Below are 21,481 nucleotides of genomic sequence, written 5' to 3'. Positions count from 1 at the left end.
GGAAGGCCTCTTAATTAATCCCTGTCCACCAGAGCCCGAGTTAGGACCCCGGGTTACGCTGACCGAACAGTCAAAACATTTCAGCTCGGAGAGTCCTTAACTGTAGAGCAACGAAAACAGACCAGGTGCCTCCTGCAGGCGTTCTGTGGAACGTTCACCGCCCAGCCGGGCTACATGACCCTCGTGTATCATACCATTCAGATGGAGCCGGGGGTGGTGATCCGAGAGTCAACTAGACCCCTACCCTATCGTATGTGGCAGGTCATTGAGGAGGAAGTCTGAGCGATGCTAGAGCTGGGCATCATTGAACCATCACAAAACGAGTGACGCAGCCCCGTAGTTCTGGTTCCCAAACCGGATGGCACACAGTGCTTTTGCATCGATTTCCGCCAGGTTAATTCTATCTTGAAGTTCGACACCTACCTGATGCCTCGGGTAGATGAGCTGCTGGACCGTTTAGGCAAGGCCCGCTTCCTCACGACCCTCGACCTAAGCAAAGGGTACTGGCAGATTCCTCTCGACTCCACGTCACAGGACAAAACTGCTTTCGCCACCGCCATGGGTCTCTACCAATTCATCCAGATGCCCTTCGGTCTCCATGGGGCTCCCGCGACATACCAGCAGTTCATGGACCGCCTCCTTCTTCCTCATCGAGACTACGCGGCCGCGAAACCTGGACAATGTCGTCATTTATAGCGACCGGTGGGAGAACCACCTAGAGTGGGTAGCGGCTGTCCTGAGGTCCTTACGAGCTGCCGGGTTAACCGCCAACCCAAAGAAATGCCATATCAGGTGGCAGGAGACCACCTACCTGGGCTACATGATTGGAGGGGGACAAGTGAAACCGCTTGTGGGAAAGGTTCAAGCCCTAGCGGCATGACCACCACCCACTACGAAGCGCCACGTACGCCAATTTCTCGGACTTGCGGGCTATTACCGGAGGTTCATTCCCGATTTTGCCTCCATCGCAGCCCCTTTAATGGAGCTCCTCACCAAAACCAGTCCCAGACAGGTGGAATGGACCCTGGAGTGTGACCGTGCCTTCCGGGCCCTCAAAGACTGTCTCTGCCATGAACCTGTCCTGTACAGCCCCGACTTTAACCGAGGGTTCGTTCTCCAGACCGACGCCTCGGAGGTAGGACTAGGGGCGGTCCTGTCTCAGGACGTGGATAGGGAGGAGCATCCAGTTATATATCTCAGCCGGAAATTATTCGCGCGAGAAAGGCACTACAGCGTAATAGAGAAGGAGGCCCTGGCAGTAAAATGGGCCTGTGACACCCTGCGTTATTACATCCTAAGGGTCCCCTTCATACTGGTCACTGACCACGCCGCGCTTCGGTGATTGGCCCGAATGAAGAACAATAATATGAGGCTAAAGTGGTGGTACCTGGCACTACAGCCCTATGCTTATACTACCCGCCATAGGGCCGGTAAGGACCACGCGAACGCGGACTTCTTGTCCCAACTCCCTTCCCCACTGTCTCTTCTCCCCACTCGCCTGGCTCTTCCCCGCCCCCCCAACAGCCACTCATGGTTGTTGAGTAAATGGGCAGGTACTAGGACCCAGAAGGTGGCATCCTGCTGCTGAGGCGGGAACTTGAGCACAGGGGAAAAGCTGCTCCATCCGCTCCTCGCGGGCCGAAACATGCTGGGGGTGAGGGGCAGGCACAGCACAGGAATGACAAAGTTGGTGTCTCTAGCCACTGTTGGTAGACAGGATACTGGGCTAGATGGATCTTTGGTCTGACCCGGTATGGCCGTTCTTATGTTCAAAAGCCCCCTTCTCCCCCGTGCAGCACTCACAGAAATGTGGGGGGGAGTGGTGCATGTCTCGCCTCTGTTTGGGGAGGTAATGCCCTCCTCTGCATCCCCAAACTATGGCTATGGATAATAGATTTGTGAGCAGAGCCTAGTGAGGCTGCTTTTCACTAGCAAAGCAGTATAAAAATCACTGGAGAACTAAAGGGACACAGTGGTTCAACAAGCCAGATTGTACCCTGGGGTATGTTACACACCTGCACACCTTGAATCTTGCATATAGTTCTGGTTGTCCCATCTCAGAAACCATATATCTAATTATGGGTATGGAACAGCTTCCATAGGAGGAGAGATTAAAAAGACTGGGACTGTTCAGCTTGGAAAAGAGATAAATAATGGGAGATATGATAGAGGTCTAATAAAATCATAAATGGTGTGGAAAAAGTGAATAGGGAAATGTTGTTTACCCTTTCACATAAAACAAGAACTCTGGTCACCTAATGAAATTAATAGGCAGCAAGTTTAAAACTAACTTAAGGAAGTACTACTTCACACAATGCACAGTCAACCTGTGGAACTCATTGCCAGGGGATGTTGTGAGGGTTCAAAACTGTAACTGGTTCAAAAAAGAATTACGGATGAAACCCCATGCTCTTGGTGTTCCTAAACCTTCAGGTGTCATGATCTGGGACTGAACAACAGAGGACGGATCACTTAAAAATGTCCCTATTCTGTTCATTCTCTCTGAAGCATCTGGCATTGGCCACTGTCAAAAGACAAGATACCATGCTAGACAGACCATTGGTCTGCTCCAGTATGTCCGTTTGTATTGTGCTACCAAATAAAATATTTACAGAGCTGCAGGACAGAATAAACAGTGTTTTAATATTCTGTGCCAAATGCAGGCCTGAAATAAGCAGATATAACTTGTAAAAGGATTTGTTTAATCCAAAGTCAAATTTTGTCATTTTCCCTAGTATGGAACATTAAGAGCTCATTAAAAGCTATACATGATACACATCACAAGATACTATTGATTTCCCTAAAGAAAAATGCAATTGGTTTCAGTAAAATAATATTACCAAAACAAATTAATCATATGCAGCAACATTTCTAATTCTGGTCTGCTTTAGCTCAAAGATATATAACTTGCAGGCTTGTAATTATGTAAGTGCAACTTTTCTTTTTTTCTAATACATTTATTCAACTGGTATTTAAGATTTAGGAATATTCAATGTCAAACCTTGTAGTGAACGGATGACTACAAAGGATCAAATCATCTTGGTAAGAATTAAGAAAAGCTTTGTTAGGATTAAGTGTTCTCTCTTGCTGAAGGCTTTTAGTAGAGAATTATACAAGGCAGCATAGAATTAAATTAAATGGTCAACTGATGTCCTTGCTAGTTAACTTTATTTCTACTCATTAATTAACAGAGATAATACATAGGTTTATATTTTTAAATTGGAATGAATGAGCAATCAACCTAATTCCATCATATGTAATGTGATTATGTAAGTGCATAATATGGAAGTGATATATCTTGACTTTAGCAAAGCTTTTGATACGGTCTAGCACAGTATTCTTGCCAGCAAGTTAAAGAAGTATGGCCTGGATGAATGGACTATAAGGTGGATAGAAAGCTGGCTAGATTGTTGGGCTCAACAGGTAGCGATCAACAGCTCGATGTCTAGTTGTCAGCCGGTATCAAGCGGAGTGCCCCTGGGGGTCGGTTCTGGGGCTGGTTTTGTTCAACTTCTTTATCAGTGATCTGGATGATGGGATTGATTGCAACCTCAGCAAGTTTGCAGATGACACTAAGCTGGGGAAGAGGTAGACACGCTGGAGGGTAGGGGTAGGGTCCAGAGTGACCTAGACAAATTGGAGGATTCGGCCAAAAGAAATCTGATGAGGGTCAACATGGACAAGTGCAGAGTCCTGCACTTAGGAAGGAAGAATCCTATGCACTGCTACAGGCTGGGGACCGACTGGCTAAGCAGCAGTTCTGCAGAAAAGGACCTGGAGATTACAGTGGACAAGAAGCTGAATATGAGTCAGCAGTGTGCCCTCGTTGCCAAGAAGGCAAATGGTATATTGGGCTGTATTAGTAGGAGCATTGCCAGCAGATCAAGGGAAGTGATTGTTCCCCTCTATTGCATTGATGCTGCGTCCAATTTTGGTCCCCCCACTACCCAAGGGATTTGGACAAATTGGAGAGAATCGAAAGGAGTGCAACCAAAATGATTTGGGAGCTGGAGCACATGACTTGTGAGGAGAGGCTGAGGGACTGGGGTTATTTAATCTGCAGAAGAGAAGAATGAGGGGGGATTTGATAGCAGCCTTCAACTACCTGAAGGGGGGTTCCAAAGAGGATGAAACTAGGCTGTTCTCAGTGGTGGTAGATGACAGAACAAGAAGCAATGGTCTCCAGTTGCAGTGGGGGAGGTCTAGGTTGGATATTAGGAAACATCACTTCACTAGGAAGATGGTGAAGCACTAGAATGGGTTACCTAGGGAGGTGGTGGAATCTCCATCCTTAGAGGTTTTTAAGGCCCAGCTTGACAAAGCCATGGCTGGGATGATTTAGTTGGTGTTGGTTCTGCTTTGAGCAGGGGATTGGACCAGATAACCTCCTGAGGTCTCTTACAACCCTAATATTCTATGATTCTATGATATGCTTTAAATATACTGCAGCAAAAGTAATAAAATACAAACTGGATCAACTAGCAAGCAATTAGTGTAATCCATAACACTGTCTTAAGGTCTCTCTTTTTTTTTAGTTCACTGAATACTATTAAAATGGTTGTGGACTCCCTATTATTGTGCAGTGTAGAATTAATCAAAATACAGCAGGGGGTGCAATTAATAGATAAAAGCGGAGCTACAAGTTGTCAAGTGGCTTCCCTTTGTATAGCAAGGCAAGCCTAGGAAAGAGTGGCTCCATGCTCAGCATGGGGGAGAAGGGTGCTTTTTTTTGCAACTAGTTTCTAAATGTATATAGTCCTTAATTGTATCTGGGGTGTGATAAACTCAGCCAGTTGTAACAGTAAGAGACACAGAAATGATGAGTCTCTCTCTTAGGCCTTATCTTCACTTAAGAGTGACTTTCCAGTAAAATGTTAGTGACATCTGATTTATTTTGCATCAATATTTTTGTAATTGAACATCAAACATTTAAAGCTTCTTGATACTTTTGTAAAACTTAAAGAATTTTCCCCCTTTTTGATTCCCTCTCCCACCGAAACTCTGAGAGGCTGTTTAAATACCTTGTTGTTTCTGTCATTACAAGTACCGTAATTTCCAAGTTCTCTAACCAATTATTTTCTCTGCTTAAATTATCAGCCCTATAGGAAATAAACACAGTGAAGCTGACAGTATCCCATTTAACTTTGAATAGCCTCTCAGATTTTGCTGGGAAAGGGAATCAGCTGATGGGCAAATACTAGCAATGAACTTTATGAAAGCGTTTATTCCATTTTGGCAGAGGGATTCCCCATTTTAAGTACAAGGAATCTCAAACTACATTACCCTTCCTTCTACTTCTGCCAACAGGGAAGGTCTTTATTAGAGTTTCCTCTGTGCAGATTTCACCCTTGCCATAGTGTTGATAGAGAGTCTTTGTTGTCCATTGCACAATGCCAGGTGATCTGTAGCTGGTAATTGCCAGAGGCAGGTAACAGTTTTTTTCTAAAATGGGTGTCATCCCCAGTGAGCCTGGTAGAACTCCCAGTGGACAGTCAGTGTAGTCTGTGGATGCATTAATACAGTCCCGATGCCCTCCACATCAGGAAATCCCCACTCTTCAAGGGTGGTAATGAAACAAACCTTCACTGAGCAATTCCAAAGGAGCCACATGGACCAGGAGATAGAAGAGAGCCACAGAGATCCCTGGGCCTTGTGGATTCCAAAGAATCCACGGACATTGGGGGACAAGCCCTGCCCTCTGACAGAAAACTCTGCAAGATGGCCCTCAGCGTTCCCCCCCAGAAGGTATCCTCCTTTGGGTATCAGGCACCATATCCACTATGAAATCCTGTCCCATTATTTAAACAGGGGGATGGATTGCCTTATGCAATACTCCCCAATGAGTTTTGCAGTGTGAAAGGGAAGGGTCAAGCAGGAATGCCATTATTGCTGGGAAATGTATCTCCGAGTGCTGGGGGCAGACATGGGGTTGATTAATGTAAATAAAAGAGGAAGGATAATTGTGAGATCATGCTGTCTAAAATTAGGAAAACAAAGTGACAAACAGCGATGTAAAGTTCCTGCTCAATGGCTGGCATTCAGAGTTATTATTTACCTTTCTCAGAAAGCAATCTGAGTAAGATTAAGGAGCTCTGACATATTCTTCTTCTGATCCATGACAAACTGAAATTTTACATTTATACCGTAACCAATCCATGAAATCTGTCTTTTTTTCCCTCCAGGGCATACAATGAGCCCTGAATATTACTTGTCTCTGTAGACCAAACATTCTACTCTGTTCTGTGTTTTATGTTTGTAATTATGTTTTTGCACTACGAAAAGCCAACTTGAAATACCAGAGAATTATTTAAATATAACTATCTTCAAATTATCCAGCCTTCACTTTTTATATCAGAACAAGTAACCACATTCTCAGTTTGGAAGGAGAGGTAACTTACCTTGTAGAATAACTGGAGTTCTTTGAGATGTTTGAGATGCCCCAGGCATCTTTGATCAGATATTTTTGGTAGCAGTGCCCATTCAGCCCACTCATGCATTCTAGGCATCCTGAGTCATAGAATTTCCATGTTGGGGTGGAGAAGCCAACCCGAGTCCTAAGACAGCAGGTGTGAAAGAGTGGAAAATTGTAATACTGGGCAAGGAGTCAGGTGAATCAGGTAAGGGAATCAAACTTGTCTTGGCCAAGTTGTTACCATTAGAATGACTTTGGCTTTGTCTTGCTTGATCTTCTTTAGCAGGTTTAGAATCAATGGGGTTGGAGGGAAGGTATAGAGAAGGCCTCTCTTCCAAGGAATGAGAAAAGCATCCTCTAGGGACTAACGATTGTGAACCTCCTCTTGAGCAGAATTGTATTCCACTTTCTGTTGATGGTGCTGACAAAAAGATCCAGGTCTGTGAAACCCCAATTTTGAAAAATATATCTGAGGATCAAATTGTCTAGTTCTCATTTGTAATCCTGGGACAAATGCCTTCTTAAATCATTGGCCATCTTCTTTTGAATGCCTGGAAGATAAGAGCCCTAAATGAAAATATGATTGGCTATGCACAAGTTTCATAGCTTTATTGCTTCCACACAAAGAGAAAGGAATCTCATCCGTCCTTGACAATTTATGAAGAACTTCAAGCTATGTTGTCTGTCATACCCTTGATGAATAGACCCTTGATTATGGCAAGGAAGTGAATGTACGGATGCCTGACTATCCTGAGCTCCAAAAGTTTGAAGTGGGGAAAAGATGTACAATCTGTATATGGAGATTCCCCATCGCAGGAGGGATACATCTGAAGTTATAGTGATGGTGGGAGGAGGTCGAGTAAAGGGAACTTCTGCACAGAGTTTAACAGGTCCTTCCACCAACTGAGTGAGTCCATAACTTGATGAGGAATAGACACCGACTTGCTGAGACTGTGTTTGTTTGGTATGTAGACAGTACTCAGCCAGTCTTGGAAACAGCAAAGATGCAACTTAATGTGTAGAATGACAAATGTGTAGGCTTCCATTTGGCCTAGAAATAGAAAATAATTTCTGACTGTCATCTGTGGGCTTAGTTGAACCTTGGAAATGATGTGTGTCAGTACTATATATCTGTCCATCAGTAGGTAAGCTCTGGAATGTTATAGTCTCTAGAAAAGCCCCTATGAACTCTATCCATGGAACTAATGTCCAAGTGAACTTTTCTGTGCCAAGATGGAGTCCTAACCTGTTGGATAGAGTCATAGCTGTCCCCACTGCAAAGAGAACTTTGTTGTGTAATTGGCTCTTGAGGCAGGAAAAGATTATTATTCCCCCATCGACGTAGATGAATGGCCACTGTCAGGACCTTCAAAAAGACCACGGGATCGGACAAGAGTCCAAAGGGAAACACTCGGTACTGGAAGCAATCCTGGCTGATCAGGAAGCAAAGGAATCATTTGTGAGATGAGTGTATCCAATGTGAAATTTGGCATCCTAAAGGTCAAGGGCCACAAACCAATTTAGTGATTTGATTAATTATAGCTGCAAGAGTAATCATCCTGAACTTCTGCACTTTGATAAAGATGTTTAACTATCTGCGATCTAAAATTGACCTCTATTCCCATTCTTTTTGGGAACGAGAAAGTATTTGGAAAAGAACTCTTTTCTCTGTGCTGTACTGGAACTGGATCTGTGGCTCGGCTATGTAGGAGAGAGAGGACTTCCTGTCTCAACAACTGTTTATGAGATGGATCCTTGAGAAGGGACCAGAGAAGGAGGGTGGAGCAGAGGAATGAGGTAAAATGAACAGAGTAATTTGATAGTATGACCTCCAAAACCCATATGCTCCCATGAAGATTGAAAGCAGGAGAGACAGTGTCCAAAATATGGAAGGAGGTGGATCGAGAGCACAGCTGTAGATTCTGTAGTTGGGGCTATTCTTGACCTTCTACCAAAACATCTACATTGATGTTTAACAGACAAGGAAGATGGTAGTCATCGAAGGAGTAGACAGCTTCCTCTTCTGATATGTGTCTCTCTTCTTGAGTGCTTCAGCAGACCTATGGAATGTAAGAAGTTGGACTGGGTGGGTTATCTGAGATGTCTGACTGGCTAAAGTTTCTCGTTTGCAGAAAGACTCCTTTTGGGGTTGCGGTTGTTGAGGAGGGATAGATAGGACAGGATATCAATAGAACAGACAACACCACTGTTATCTGTGGTCCTTACAGGTGGGTGCTTACACAGAAGGGGATGCACATTTTGTTGTTGTATATTTGCAAATTATATTTTCTGGTGCTTTTAAAATAATAGACATATATTTTTCTACAATCTGTGGTTCCATCCCTGCTCCCCTGGATGTCAATGGCAAAACTTCCTTTAATTTCTTTGGAATCTGGATTTTTGTGTTGATTTTGATTCTAAAACTTTTTAAACCAAAGAGAAGAGAGATAATGTGAGGACAAAAAAAAGTTGCCAAGGGAGGCAAGTTGCCTTGTTTCTACATAAATATTGAGTTAAAGATGTTTATTTGTCACGCTACAAACACTGATCATGAGGCTGTGTCGGATTATATTGATTTCACATTTATTTGATCTATAACAATTTCTAAATGCATTCAAGCAGCTTAAAAACAGACTCTTGGCAAACAAATATACGTTTAAACAGTGTATGTAATTGATTGCTCATTGTACCATTAGCTTGCTTCATTCTGGCTGGTTTAAAGGATAACCCTATTGTCTACATGTGCTTACACTTGAAGAGAATGATATTTTATAATACTGAATTTGATTTTATGGAGGTGAACAGTCCCTTGAGAGCTTTTGTGGTGGGTCAAAAGTATACTTTATAAAATTATGATTAGTAATACTAATCATCGGCTAATAGACAGCAGCTAACTGAAAACACTACTGAACTTTAAGTCTTTAATCATTTAAAACTAGATTGGGAAAAGCACTAGAGAATCCACTACTACGCTGGCAGCAGGGGATGGACATAAGTCTTTTTAAAAGCTAAATTAATTTATTTTCAGGCTAGCACTAGTTGAAGGTATGTTGCTTTAGATTTACGGTAACTACTGGTAATCTGATCGGTTGGCAGAAATTTGATTTTGGACAGCAAATACACATACATTTATGCAAACTGTGTGTTATGCTATATTTATCTGAGCTTTGTGATCATGAATATTAAGATATTGGCAATGCTGGCACCTAGCACAGAAACCAGATATATCCAATTTTACAGATTAGGATCCAAAGTGAACTATTTTATGCACAGGCCTGTCTCTTCAATAGGATAGCTTTCTACAACAAGAAAGTCTGCCCCAACTGTCATTCTAGCAGGATAACAGGGAGTTTAGGTGCCCTGTTGCCTTAATCTGATCAGCATTATTAAACAGAAATTGCTTATCGGCCTTCTGAATTATGCAAGAATCTTTGAGACAATACTACTGATGAGCAAGGGGGAAAAAAAAGAAAAAGAAAACCCCCACAAAAACCCTGGAACTACTAAACTGATCTCACACAGGACCACAAAATGTGATGCATCTGCACTAGAATTTTACACAGGGAGATATTCTACAGAATTCTCATATTTATTACTCTACTTGGCTTACTTGTTATTTGAACTGACTCTTACCAAACAGTTGACATCCCATCAGTTTCTGTAACTATCTACCGTCCCTACAGATTCCATAGCTTCCCATTTTTGAAGCATCCTAAATTTTCACTTGAATATTAAATGTCAATGGGGTTGCACCTCTATTTGGAAGGGAGAAATCCCATTAAATAGCCATGCTATAATAATGTAAATCAACCCAGCGGACAGTTATCACATTGTTCGTAAAGACATTACACAACAAGTTAACTATGAAGTTTAGAAGACACACTATGTGCACCTGTTTCTATCTTGAACAGAATTGTCACAGGAATGTTGTAGATGCATGCATGCATGTATCATAAACACTAACTGTATGCCCAGAATAATATCTTTTACAAGGCTTTGTTTCATTACCCATGATGCAATTTAGGAGACTATACCAACTGCAGCTTTGGGAGTGCTAACTGCCTAATGGGCAGGTGCATAAACTGTGGTTATATATATATGTAGGACATGAACTAGTAGGCTGAGGAATCACAGATAGGGCTGGATGGCATGATTTATATTTGCTTCAATCAAATTGTTTGAAACCTTTTAAAATAATTAACATATTAGACAAATATGTTATGGCTAAAAAATCTTATGGGATTTGTAGTGTTCAAAGAGGTATTTTCCCCTCCATGTCCAAATTAAACTCAGCATTTTGTAATGTCCTATAAGATAACCTTGAAGGTCAGGGTACAGATACATAAAAATACCTAAGACTCTCCTGCTAAACTCTAGTTAGATGGTAACTCTACCTAGTAAGTCAGTTGTTGAGGATGGAGAGGATGGGATAATGGAATACCACACTTCATAAGGGTTTTATTTTTATATTTTAATTTAAAACAGGGCTAGACATAGAGGAATGGAAGCTTGCAGCAAATTTAAATATGGAGGAAAATTGAGGGAAGGTGGCAACTGTTTTAAAAAGAGAAATTTCCATAGTATTGAACTGCTACCAAAAAATCCCATGAAAGGTCAGATTTAGTGGAAATCCTGGGGAAAAAAATCATGTTGCTGATTTTTACATCATGAATAATTTCAACGCCCCTTCCATGTTTGCCATCACTGAAGGTGCTACAGTTAGCAATTACACATGCTATGGGCAAGTTGCCTTTCTGCATTACAGAAAGGCAACGTTAGAGAGACAATGGCTCTCTAATATGCTGGGACCAACATTTTCTGAAAATAATTTGCTTTCATTTAAAGATTCATAGATTATTTTCAACAGCAAGAGATTATTTTCCCCCTATATCAAGACACTTATAAATGAATTTGAATACTAAGTAATGTCCAGCAAGACTTGCATTTGAATTAGATTAATTTAAAACCTAGCAAGAAAAGTGTATTCATCTAAGTGTTTATGGCAGCAAGTTAGCTATGTGTCAATTGTCCTTGATCATTACCTAAAAGAGTTAATCTCACAGCAAGCACAGTTCTGTAGTGGGTTGGAGAACATTTTAGGGAGAACTGTTTTAATACCTGTTTGTGCAATTTAAACATGCTGTAAGATTATGGATTTTAACTGAGATAATGATTCGTGAAGGTTATGCATTCTTTTATAAAGACATTAATCAGAAATTTGACATTTTCTTTTCAAACAAGAATAACCTCTTAATTTCTTTTGCCTTGAAAAGAACTGACCTCCCTGAATATAGCTTGATTTATAACCCCAGTTGACTAATGTGCTAATCTTTCTGACCAATTATTTGTGGATTCTTTAGTCCAATATTTGTAGAAGTTGTAGAGGTTAGTGGTACTGTTTCTGGGGAGCACGCAGAAAAAGAGGGGCTTTTACTAGGTACAATAGCTAGTAATACAACACAATAACTGGAAGATATGGAAATGAGACAGATTATGCCTTAAAATCATTTTATATAATAAAAGTATTACACTATATCAGTGGTTTTCAACCTTTTATTCATTTGCAGACCCCTAAAAAATTTCAAATGGAGGTGCAGACCCCTTTAGAAATTTTAGACAGTTTACGGAGCCCCGGGGGTCTGCAGACCATAGGCTGAAAACCACTGCACTAGACTGAATGTTAAAATGGAAACCAAACAGTTCAATATCAAAGACATTCTCTTTCCCTCTAAATAACAAATGTAAGCACAAACAACCCAGTTTGAAAAAAAAAAATCCTCCACTAAAGACACTTTCTTTGATACATCAACCAGGTTTCATCATTTTCTAAGCAAAATCTTGGAAAAAGACATCTACAGTATCTAATCACCACACCAAAAATAATTTCCTTAATCGTTTCCAGTCAACCTTCTATGCACAGTACAGTACAGAAGCCAGCCTTCTGTAGGTTTCAGAGTGCTCCCCTTGGTCTACGCACACACCTCTCACTGAGAGTTCCACCATGAGCTGAAGACATTATTTAACCTTTATGTGGCAAATCAAATGATCTTTCCCCATCAGACCCTGAATCACTTTTCTTCATCTTAGGGCTGTAGTGGATATGATCAGCTATAACATTATTTTTGATTATCGGATACAGTTCCATTTCATTGACTTGCCTGTGCAAATTTTCTTTTTAGTCCAAAAGCCATTTTTCAAAGAATTTTTTTACCAACCCATGTACACACAAATCTGTAACACCTTCACTATTTCAACCATGTCTTCATTTTCTCTTTCTATCAAACTTATCTACTTCTGAGTCTGATAGAACTGAATTCAACTCAGTGTATCCAAAACGACTATCCTACTCACTGGAAAGAAAAGCCATCTTAGCCAAATCTTCAATGCTTCCCTCTCCATCTTCTAGTCAAACATCACGCTATCTTGGCAGTCAGGAACTTAGATTTCTGATTTAGACCCAAAATCCTTTTGTGCATATCGCCTAGGTCTGTCTACAGTCAAATTAGAATCATCATCTCATACAGGCATATGTGACGATGATTCAGACAAAGCTTTTATCAGACTTAGTTTGCTCTCATCCTGGCTCCTGTAATTTATTCCTTTATTGTCTCTTTATATCTTTATTTTTCAAACCTCAATGACCATCTCCCCATCCAGACCTGTAAATAGGAACAAATCTTTGCCAGTCTCCAAAATCTTTACATCCATTTCAGAATCTAGTGCAAAAGTCTCTCTTAGATAGCAAGATTCCCTGAGCCTGTAGAGTTCCTCCTAATCTTTTACAGCATCTCAGAAATTCCCTGAAGGAAGGCTGATCAATCATAAAAGAGTTATTTTCATGGAAAATATTCAATTTCAGTGAACTTGTGATGAAACCCCTCCTGCCTGGCTTCCTACTGGCTCATCTGTCCAGCTCCTGACTCTTTGGCAGCCCAGCGGATAGGGAGCCAAGACCCTGGAAGCTATCCTGCTTAGCCGGGGTCCCTACATTTCCAGGCTCCTGACTCATTTGCAGCTCACCAGGCAGTCTGATGGGGAGCCGGGAGCCTGGGAGTACTGGTTCCCAAGCTCTCAGGTTTGCAGATCTTCAGCAGATGGGGCTCCCAGGGTCTGCTTCTGGGGGACGGCCCTAGAACCAGAGCTCCATTTCCTTTTGTGGAGTTGGTTTTCATTCCAAATGTAAACAAAACTAATTTTTAAAATATTGAAATGGTCCATGAAACAGAATCACCTTTCTCTGCATAGCGCTATACTTTTTTCTGTTCTTTAGCTCATTCCTATGGACAGCAAATGCCAAATATCTTTCTATCCTCCCTCCTTACCCCTCCACAGTTGGTGGACAATACTGCTCCAATGCTGTCCTATGCTATGCTCCTCATCTGTAACAGTTTCCATGTCTTTCTCCCCTCAACATTGATTATAAATCCTCTTTCCCCTAATCTCACCACATCCTCTCTCAAACAAATAAATCCAACTTGAGTCTTTGGTGCTTCTCCAAGCTCATTCCTTCTCCTTGAAAATTCTTCATAACACCCTCTCTAACTCCTCTACCACTACTACCACTCTAATTTTACTGTCTAAAAGTAATCAGTGGAATGCTAGTTAGATTTTTAAAATGCTTACAGTTGTAGTAAGCTAAAATTTTATTAACAATTAAGAACTTTTTATTTTTGTAAGTAGGATATTTAGCCTCTCAATGTCCTTTTATAGATAGCAGTACAAGTTGCACTCTGTATTCTATTTAATTGGCATTGATGTTAGGCTTCCCCTCGTGTGCAAAGGAAGGAGAGAGCTTTTTGTTCAATGGTCCAAATACAGTGTTGCCAACACGATTTTATTGCAAGTTCTGTGATATTTGGTGATTTTTCTTCAAGCTCCAGCATCCAAAAATCAACTGATTACATTATAATTTCAGGTTTCATTTTTTAAAAAGTATATTGCTCGCCTTCATGGTTGTGGAGAAAAGCTTGAAAATATGACCCAAATGTACCCTAAAGGCTCAGAAATCAAATAAAAAGAACCCAAAATGTAATTTAAAAAAAAAAAACACTTATTTTTAAGCCGGTCTCTTGATTTTTGGGGTCCTGTCTCATGAGTTTTGAATGCTTTGAATTGGCAATACCTGATTCAAATACATTTTTCTGATTTAAAAAAATCCAACCACACCATGTCTCCATATCCAGAAAACAGCATTGAACCTGGGTATATCTGTGATGCTTGAGTGGAAAAAATGTGAATAGACCACATGCCGCCACCACCACAAACAGATCTGTCCTCCCAAAACAAGACAGATGCTCCTCTCTCCTGCTCCCAAATCACAGCTTTGCATGGATTGTCATGTTTATCTTTTGAAACGCTTACAATCAACAGAAGTTCCACTTGTTTACTTACCACCGGTCTGTGTACATCCCAAAATGCTCGCTCCTGGCTATCAAGGATTTTCCTTTCTATCTTGTCTCTTTTCTTGTCCACTCTGTCAATGTTGCAGTACATTTAAGACAAACAACATTAATTGTAGTGCCTCTAAAAACGGTCAATGACAAATCCAGCAATAAAACTTCAAAGGAACTCACTTTGCTTGTGCTTCAGCTTGCATAAAAATAAACTCCCACTTCCTGGCAAATGATCGCTGTAGCCTGGCCAAACTCTCCTGAAAATACAGTATAAACAAGTTTAACTGTGCTTTAAGTTATTCGCTATCTAACAGTTTTTAGACTGTCTTCAAAACCTCCAAAAGATGATGTTGCACTCAAAAGCCATAATGCACAGGCTAGTGTAAATGTAGTCTATTTATTTGATGGAAAGTGTCTGACACAGTACAGGATAGACCACAAAGTCTACATTATCTGTGCCCCCATCTCTTTAAGGTTTGGAACTCTGTTGAAAGATCTGGACACAGCTCTAGTGAGTTGCAGTGGTTGCTGCAGAGTTTGGCACTTCCAGAAAAACACACCAGTAGCAACATTTGTGGGTGTGTTGGTTGGTTGATTATTCCAAATTTTCAATGAAATGCTCCAACTTTAAACCTAGCCAGCTCTGGAAATGTAGCAATGACATTAGCTTGATACTGCCACTGATTCACACTAAAACCTCCATTTGTCTTCTACATGAGCTGTTTGTGTTGTCTAGTACAGAGATGACTGTAGCTGGAACATTAGAAAGACATTTTGGGAATACAAACTTCTTCTAAAGAAAATTGGTCATATACTTTTAAAAAATGTTTGCAGACTAAAGCTGTCTATTATTGTATAGAAAATTATTTAATAATATTTTTATGAGACTTGGCATAATTCTGCACTCAGATATGCTGGTAAATCTTGAGCAACTCCACTGGTCGCAATAGAATTATTCTGGATTTTCATTAGTGTAAATGGAAGCATAATTTGGACTACTGACTTCAAGGGAGTTTCAGGTACTCAGTTTCTCTCAATGCCCCCTTTTTGTGTTAATTATAGTGAGGTTAACTAAAAAATGTCTGGGAACTTGGTATCAAATAATCGGACTGCAACTGTATTATATATTTACTGCAGAATAGTAAAGGGATATGTCTTCACAATCCCATCAATAACCCACATAATCTTATAAAGATACCATGGGCCATACTCATCCTGCTGTAGCTCTTTTGGCTTTAGCAGAGTTACAGCAGGGCAAAAATTGGCCTAGTATCTTTAAAACTATGAGTACAATTTTCAAAAGCACCAAAGTGACTTCAGAGCCCATTGAAAATATATGGGTCTTAGACACTTAAGGCCAGTTGTCTAAAGGTATTTAGGTGCCTAACTCCCATTGATTTCAGTGATTACCTTTTAAAATCTGGCCATGTCTATGTCAGTTTTGAAAATGGGACTTAACTTTTCATTACTTCAGTCCTTTTGAAAATTTTAAGCTAGATCTTTAAATATATAATTGGAAGCCTTAAACACTGTAGTACAGTTCTGACAAACATTGGGACATATTTGTTTCTGACTGCATGAGATTGGTGGACAGTTCACCTGATGCTGGGGAAAGGATCTGTGCACAATTAGATTAGAGATGGGCCCAAGTCTTAGTTCCCAAACACCCCTGAACTTTGGGGAGATATGAATTCAAACTTTGCAGCTGGCCCCTCTCTATGGCTTGTTGCACCAACAACCTGGATCCCAGCACCCCAAAACTATGGGAACATTTGGGATTTGTTTCTATCTCTATTCATAATGCACCAACCCAATCTTCATTGTTTAATATAATACAGCAGGCGCTCATGTACAACAGCATTTATGGATTCTGAAATATTAGCACTTGAGTGCCAGTTGTCACATGTCTAGACACAAGTTTAAACTGCTCAATGTATAAACCACTGCACTATAAAAATGCTGTGGCCTTTGTTTCTAATGTTATCCTACATTCTGCTGAGCTTGGAAATCTCATTTATTTGACATCTCAGTTCCAGGAAAGGCCCACGTACTTACTGCTTCATAATCTGCTAGCTCAAGCCGTGCTTTGTTTTGCATTGTTCGCTTGCAGAGGTAAACCGCTAGAACACAAAAAAAATCAATCAATCATTTCTTGCTATTTCATAAACATCAAAGCCCCAGAAATCAAGATCTCAAGGTTTCATCCACATTCCATTGACACGGACTGGTATATTTTTACCTCTGTGTTTCTCCATCTATAGCAGTGTCGGATTAGCTACTGGGCCAACGGGGTCCATACCCAGGGCACTGGCCAGTTGGGGGAGGGGGGGCCAGAAAAATGGGCGCCCTTGGCATCTCAAACCGCTCCGCCTGCCCGGTGCTCCTGCTGGGAGGTGGGGGCTTGCCCAGCTCCTCCTGCCCACCCGGTGCTCCTGCAGTCCCCACATCCCGACACGACTCCCCTGCTGGAGCACCAGGGCAAACCTCCGCACCCCAACCCCATTTCCCCGACAGAAGCGCCGGGAGGGGGAAGCAGGGGACTGAAGGCAGAAGGAGTGGGGAGGAGCCCCCCACTTGCTGTGGTCCAGGGACCCCACAAAACCCTAATCCTCCCTTGCTCTATAGTCAATTTTTTTAGAACAAGGAGGTCAATACATACAATGATATTTTTATTGAAGTGTAGCTTCTACCAAAGTGATTAATGGCATAATTATTTAGCTCTCTTTACATTATAGCAGTAATAAACAAAACCTTGGAGGTGAGGTTTTGTTTTTGTTTGGCCAAGAACTAATTTGTTAAAAAGCTAATTGGCAACTTATCTTTGAAGTATTGCATATGGACTAAGAGAGGTTTATCAAGAGATGTTGTCCTATTTCACCAGTAGAAGGGTTTTCTTTATTGTTTATTTATACACTATTATTTTCCCATTGAATAGACACCAATCCACATCAACAAGAGAAACTCACAATTAAAAAGAAAAAGGGAACAATACAAATAAAAAATAAAGACTCAAAGTATCACTCCCTATGGAAAATATCTATAAGAGGAAATAATGTGGGAGTGAAAATGAAAAAGTGGGAGCATATCTTTACATACAACATTGGGAACAAATGTAGTCTTATTTACATTGTGGCAAATCCAAAGGAATTGCACTGACTTCGGCAACGTTGTTCTGGATTCACGCCAGTGTAACTGAATGGAATTTTGCCAAATATATTACAAGCAACAAATGCTGAAAAGAAATGGGTTGAAAAATCAAACTAAGGTGAGACAGAGGACAGATGTTAGCATCACTCACTAAGTCATTACATTAATGGCTTGATCCTCCAGAATGCTTTATGCATCCAAAATTCCTATTGAATTAAACTGCAAATCCTATCCTTTTCATTTAGGGGCAAATCCTATCCTTCATTTCAAGCCTGAGTAACTGGATTTAGTACAGGTGACTCCTCCAGAAATGAGATGTAGGGTGGGGCAGAATTTCCCCTCACAAGGCTGAAGAAAAACATCATAACGTTTTCATGCCTCCACAGCCCCAATCCCAGCCCCTCTGTGGGGTAGCATGGCCTTTTGATTTGATTTGTATAGTCAAGGATCCACCAACCCCATCCGTGAACTCTCTGCTGGGGACATAGAGCCCTCATAGAGCTAGGCTCCGATATATTCTGAGGGAAGGAATCCTGGCCCACCCATCCCCATCGCTACATAGAAAAATGCATTTCCACTGCTGGCACAGATAGGAAAGATTTGTGTCTAAGAACACAATCCTACAGTCCCTAGACAAGCAAAAGTCCCTTGCACCTAATCTAATCTTGTATTTTAAGGAGGCCAAATCAATAATACTTAAGATCCCCAGAGACAAAATTCACTTCAGACAAAAGAATAAATCTTAAAAATAGTTTCAGTCTGACTTTCTCTCTCTGCTCCAAGGCATTCCATTATTTCACTAAAACAACAAGGAGTCCGGTAGCTCCTTAAAGACCAACAGATTTATTTGGGCATAAGCTTTCGTGGGTGTCAGGGTTTCTTCCCCACTCTGAACTCTAGGGTACAGATGTGGGGACCCGCATGAAAGCCCCCTAAGCTTATTTCTACCAGCTTAGGTTAAAACCTGGTACGCTGCCACCACCAAGTGATTTAACAAGAAACAGGGAAAAGACCACTTGGAGTTCCTCTTCCCCCAAAATATCCCCCCAAGCCCTTACAGCCCCTTTCCTGAGGAGGCTTGAGAATAATATCCTAACCAATTGGTTACAAAGTGATCAAAGACCCAAACCCCTGGTCTTTGGACAATGGAAAAATCAGTCAAGTTTTTAAAAGAAGGATTTTATTAAAAAGAAAAGGTAAAAATCATCTCTGTAAAATCAGGATGGAAAATAACTTTACAGGGTAATTAGATTCAAAGAGCCCAGAGGAACGCCCTCTACCCTTAGTTTCAAAGTTACAGCAAAACAGGGATACCTCCCTCTAGCAAAGGGAACATTCACAAGTTGAGAAAAACAAAGATACACTAATACGCCTTGCCTGGCTATTACTTACTATTTATGAAAGACTTGTTCAGAAAGATTTGGAGAGCATGGATTGATGTCTGGTCCCTCTTAGTTCCAAGAGCGAAAACCCACCAAAACAAAGAACACAAAACCAAAGCCTCCTCTCCCCTCCCCCAAGATTTGAAAGTATCTTGTCCCCTTATTGGTTCTTTGGGTCAGGTGTCAGCCAGGTTACCTGAGCTTCTTAATCCTTTACAGGTAAAAAGATTTTGGTGTCTCTGGCCAGGAGGGATTTTATAGTATTGTACACAGAAGGGTTGTTACCCTTCCCTTTATAGTTATGACAGTGGGTAAAAAACGTTTTTTTACCCACGAAAGCTTATGCCCAAATAAATCTGTTAGTCTTTAAGGTGCCACTGGACTCCTTGTTGTTTTTGTGGATACAGACTAACATGGCTACCCCCCTGATACTATTATTTCACTGGGATCACACAGGGTAAAAACCAGCAGAGAACTTACATTCATTGCAAGTGCCTCTGAGTTTTAACTGGGGCTCCAGATATTACTTAATGGAAAGAAGAATTAAAATTTGATATGTATGTTACTTGGTCTATTCTCTTCTCCATTTGTATTCTTTCCATTTTCTTCAAAAGCGTTACCATCTGTCTTCTCTGATATTCCCTGCTCAGGTAATACAAAGATATATCTATTTGTCATACGTAATTTAGCAGGCTGAGGTACAGAACTTAGCCCCAATTTCAATGCATATTTAAAGCACCATACATTTATACTATTGCCTTAGGGTTTGTTCTGAAATCTAGGAAAGAGAATAAGTGCTGAATTCTGGCTCTTCTCACTGAGTCCAATGGTAGCTGCAGGCACATAACTAAGGGCAGAATTGGGCCCTCATTACAGTCCATCTTTTTTTTTCTTATTGTTTTCAAAATTACTTGCTTAACTGATGGATCTAGGGAAAAAATCCTGTCAGCATTAGCTCTAAGACATTGTGAGGATTATTTTAAAAAAATGTATTTATTAAAGATGAGCAGAGAGGGTTCCAGGAACTCCATGAGCTGAGTTTAAGCCTGTCAGGTAACCCTAACGTCTCTTTAAATATATATAGAAAACTCCCATTCTCTTCTTTTGCTTGGCCTACTGTAAAACTAATATTCTTAGAAGATAGTTGCCCAACCTATTTTCAATACATTTGTTGTACTTGGTGCCTTGTCATCAGCCTAATCTCTCTTTCTAAAACAGTTATTCCTTCAGGATCATAATGTCCATAGCAGAACAGACCAATGATTCACTTGTCTAGCAGCCTTTCTTTGGCTGTGTCCAATCCAAGATGTGTCAATTGAAGGCCTGAACACCCCACAATCTGCCTAATTCTGCTACACCAGGGCAACTTCATGGTGACCCCAAGATGAACAGTACTTGCCCACACAAGTGCAATAGTCTAATCCTGTTTGAACATTTACTATCTGGAGTAAAATGACAAGGGCTAACAATTCTCATGCTTCTAGACATATGCTCATCACAGATAAATGGGACTGCTTATGTAAGTGTTACCTAACGTGAGCAAGAATTGAGGATTCAGGCCCCTGGCATAACTCTTAAATGGTGATAAAGATCCAAAAAGAAGAACACAATATCATGCAGGGAACTTGAGATGCTATAGGATTCTTTTCTTCAGTGTAAATCATTTTCTGTAGCCTCAGACTAAAGGTAAATAAATTTCAACAATAAAAGTGACGTGACACCATATTTGTATGTTGCGTAGATAATTTTGGGACTTAAAGAAGTGAGGTCTATTGAAATGAGCTTCATTAGAGAGGTATGACACCTGGAGATCAGTATCTGATCCTGAAGCATGAGGATTATCAGCCTTTGTCATTTTACCCCAGTAAGTACATTTCAGAACAGGATTAGATTCCTTTAATTACAACATCTGCTGTTATACGACATTATTTGTCTCAGTAATATCTTGTGGCAACGAGTCCTGGACCTGTTTCCTTGAAATTTCTATCTAATGACTTCTTTTTAGTGTGCACATTTCTGAGCCAGGACTTCAAAATGGTTACGTTTATCCCTCAAGCCTTTCCTCCAGGGTATTAAAATGCTTCTCTTATTTTTGGAGCCTAATGATTATACCATCTGGCCTTTTTTATGCTCATTAAAACTCTTTC

General features: G+C 40.8%; 1 protein-coding gene across 1 annotated transcript in view; it reads right to left on the bottom strand.

Annotated features, from left to right (window-relative positions):
- Positions 1-21,481, bottom strand: part of RGS7 (regulator of G protein signaling 7) — a 417,353-nt gene that overhangs the window by 52,128 nt on the left and 343,744 nt on the right. The window contains exons 7-9 of the mRNA XM_034765031.1: positions 16,861-16,925; positions 14,986-15,062; positions 14,804-14,885 (exon numbers count right to left, since the gene is read on the bottom strand). Coding sequence (XP_034620922.1) covers positions 14,804-14,885; positions 14,986-15,062; positions 16,861-16,925 — 224 coding nt within the window. The remainder of the gene's footprint in view (positions 1-14,803; positions 14,886-14,985; positions 15,063-16,860; positions 16,926-21,481) is intronic.

This window comes from Trachemys scripta, chromosome 3 (genome assembly GCF_013100865.1).
Source record: "Trachemys scripta elegans isolate TJP31775 chromosome 3, CAS_Tse_1.0, whole genome shotgun sequence".
NCBI lineage: Eukaryota > Metazoa > Chordata > Testudines > Emydidae > Trachemys > Trachemys scripta.
Note: the sequence above shows the minus strand (reverse complement) of the source record. Positions and strands in the feature narration are given on the sequence as shown.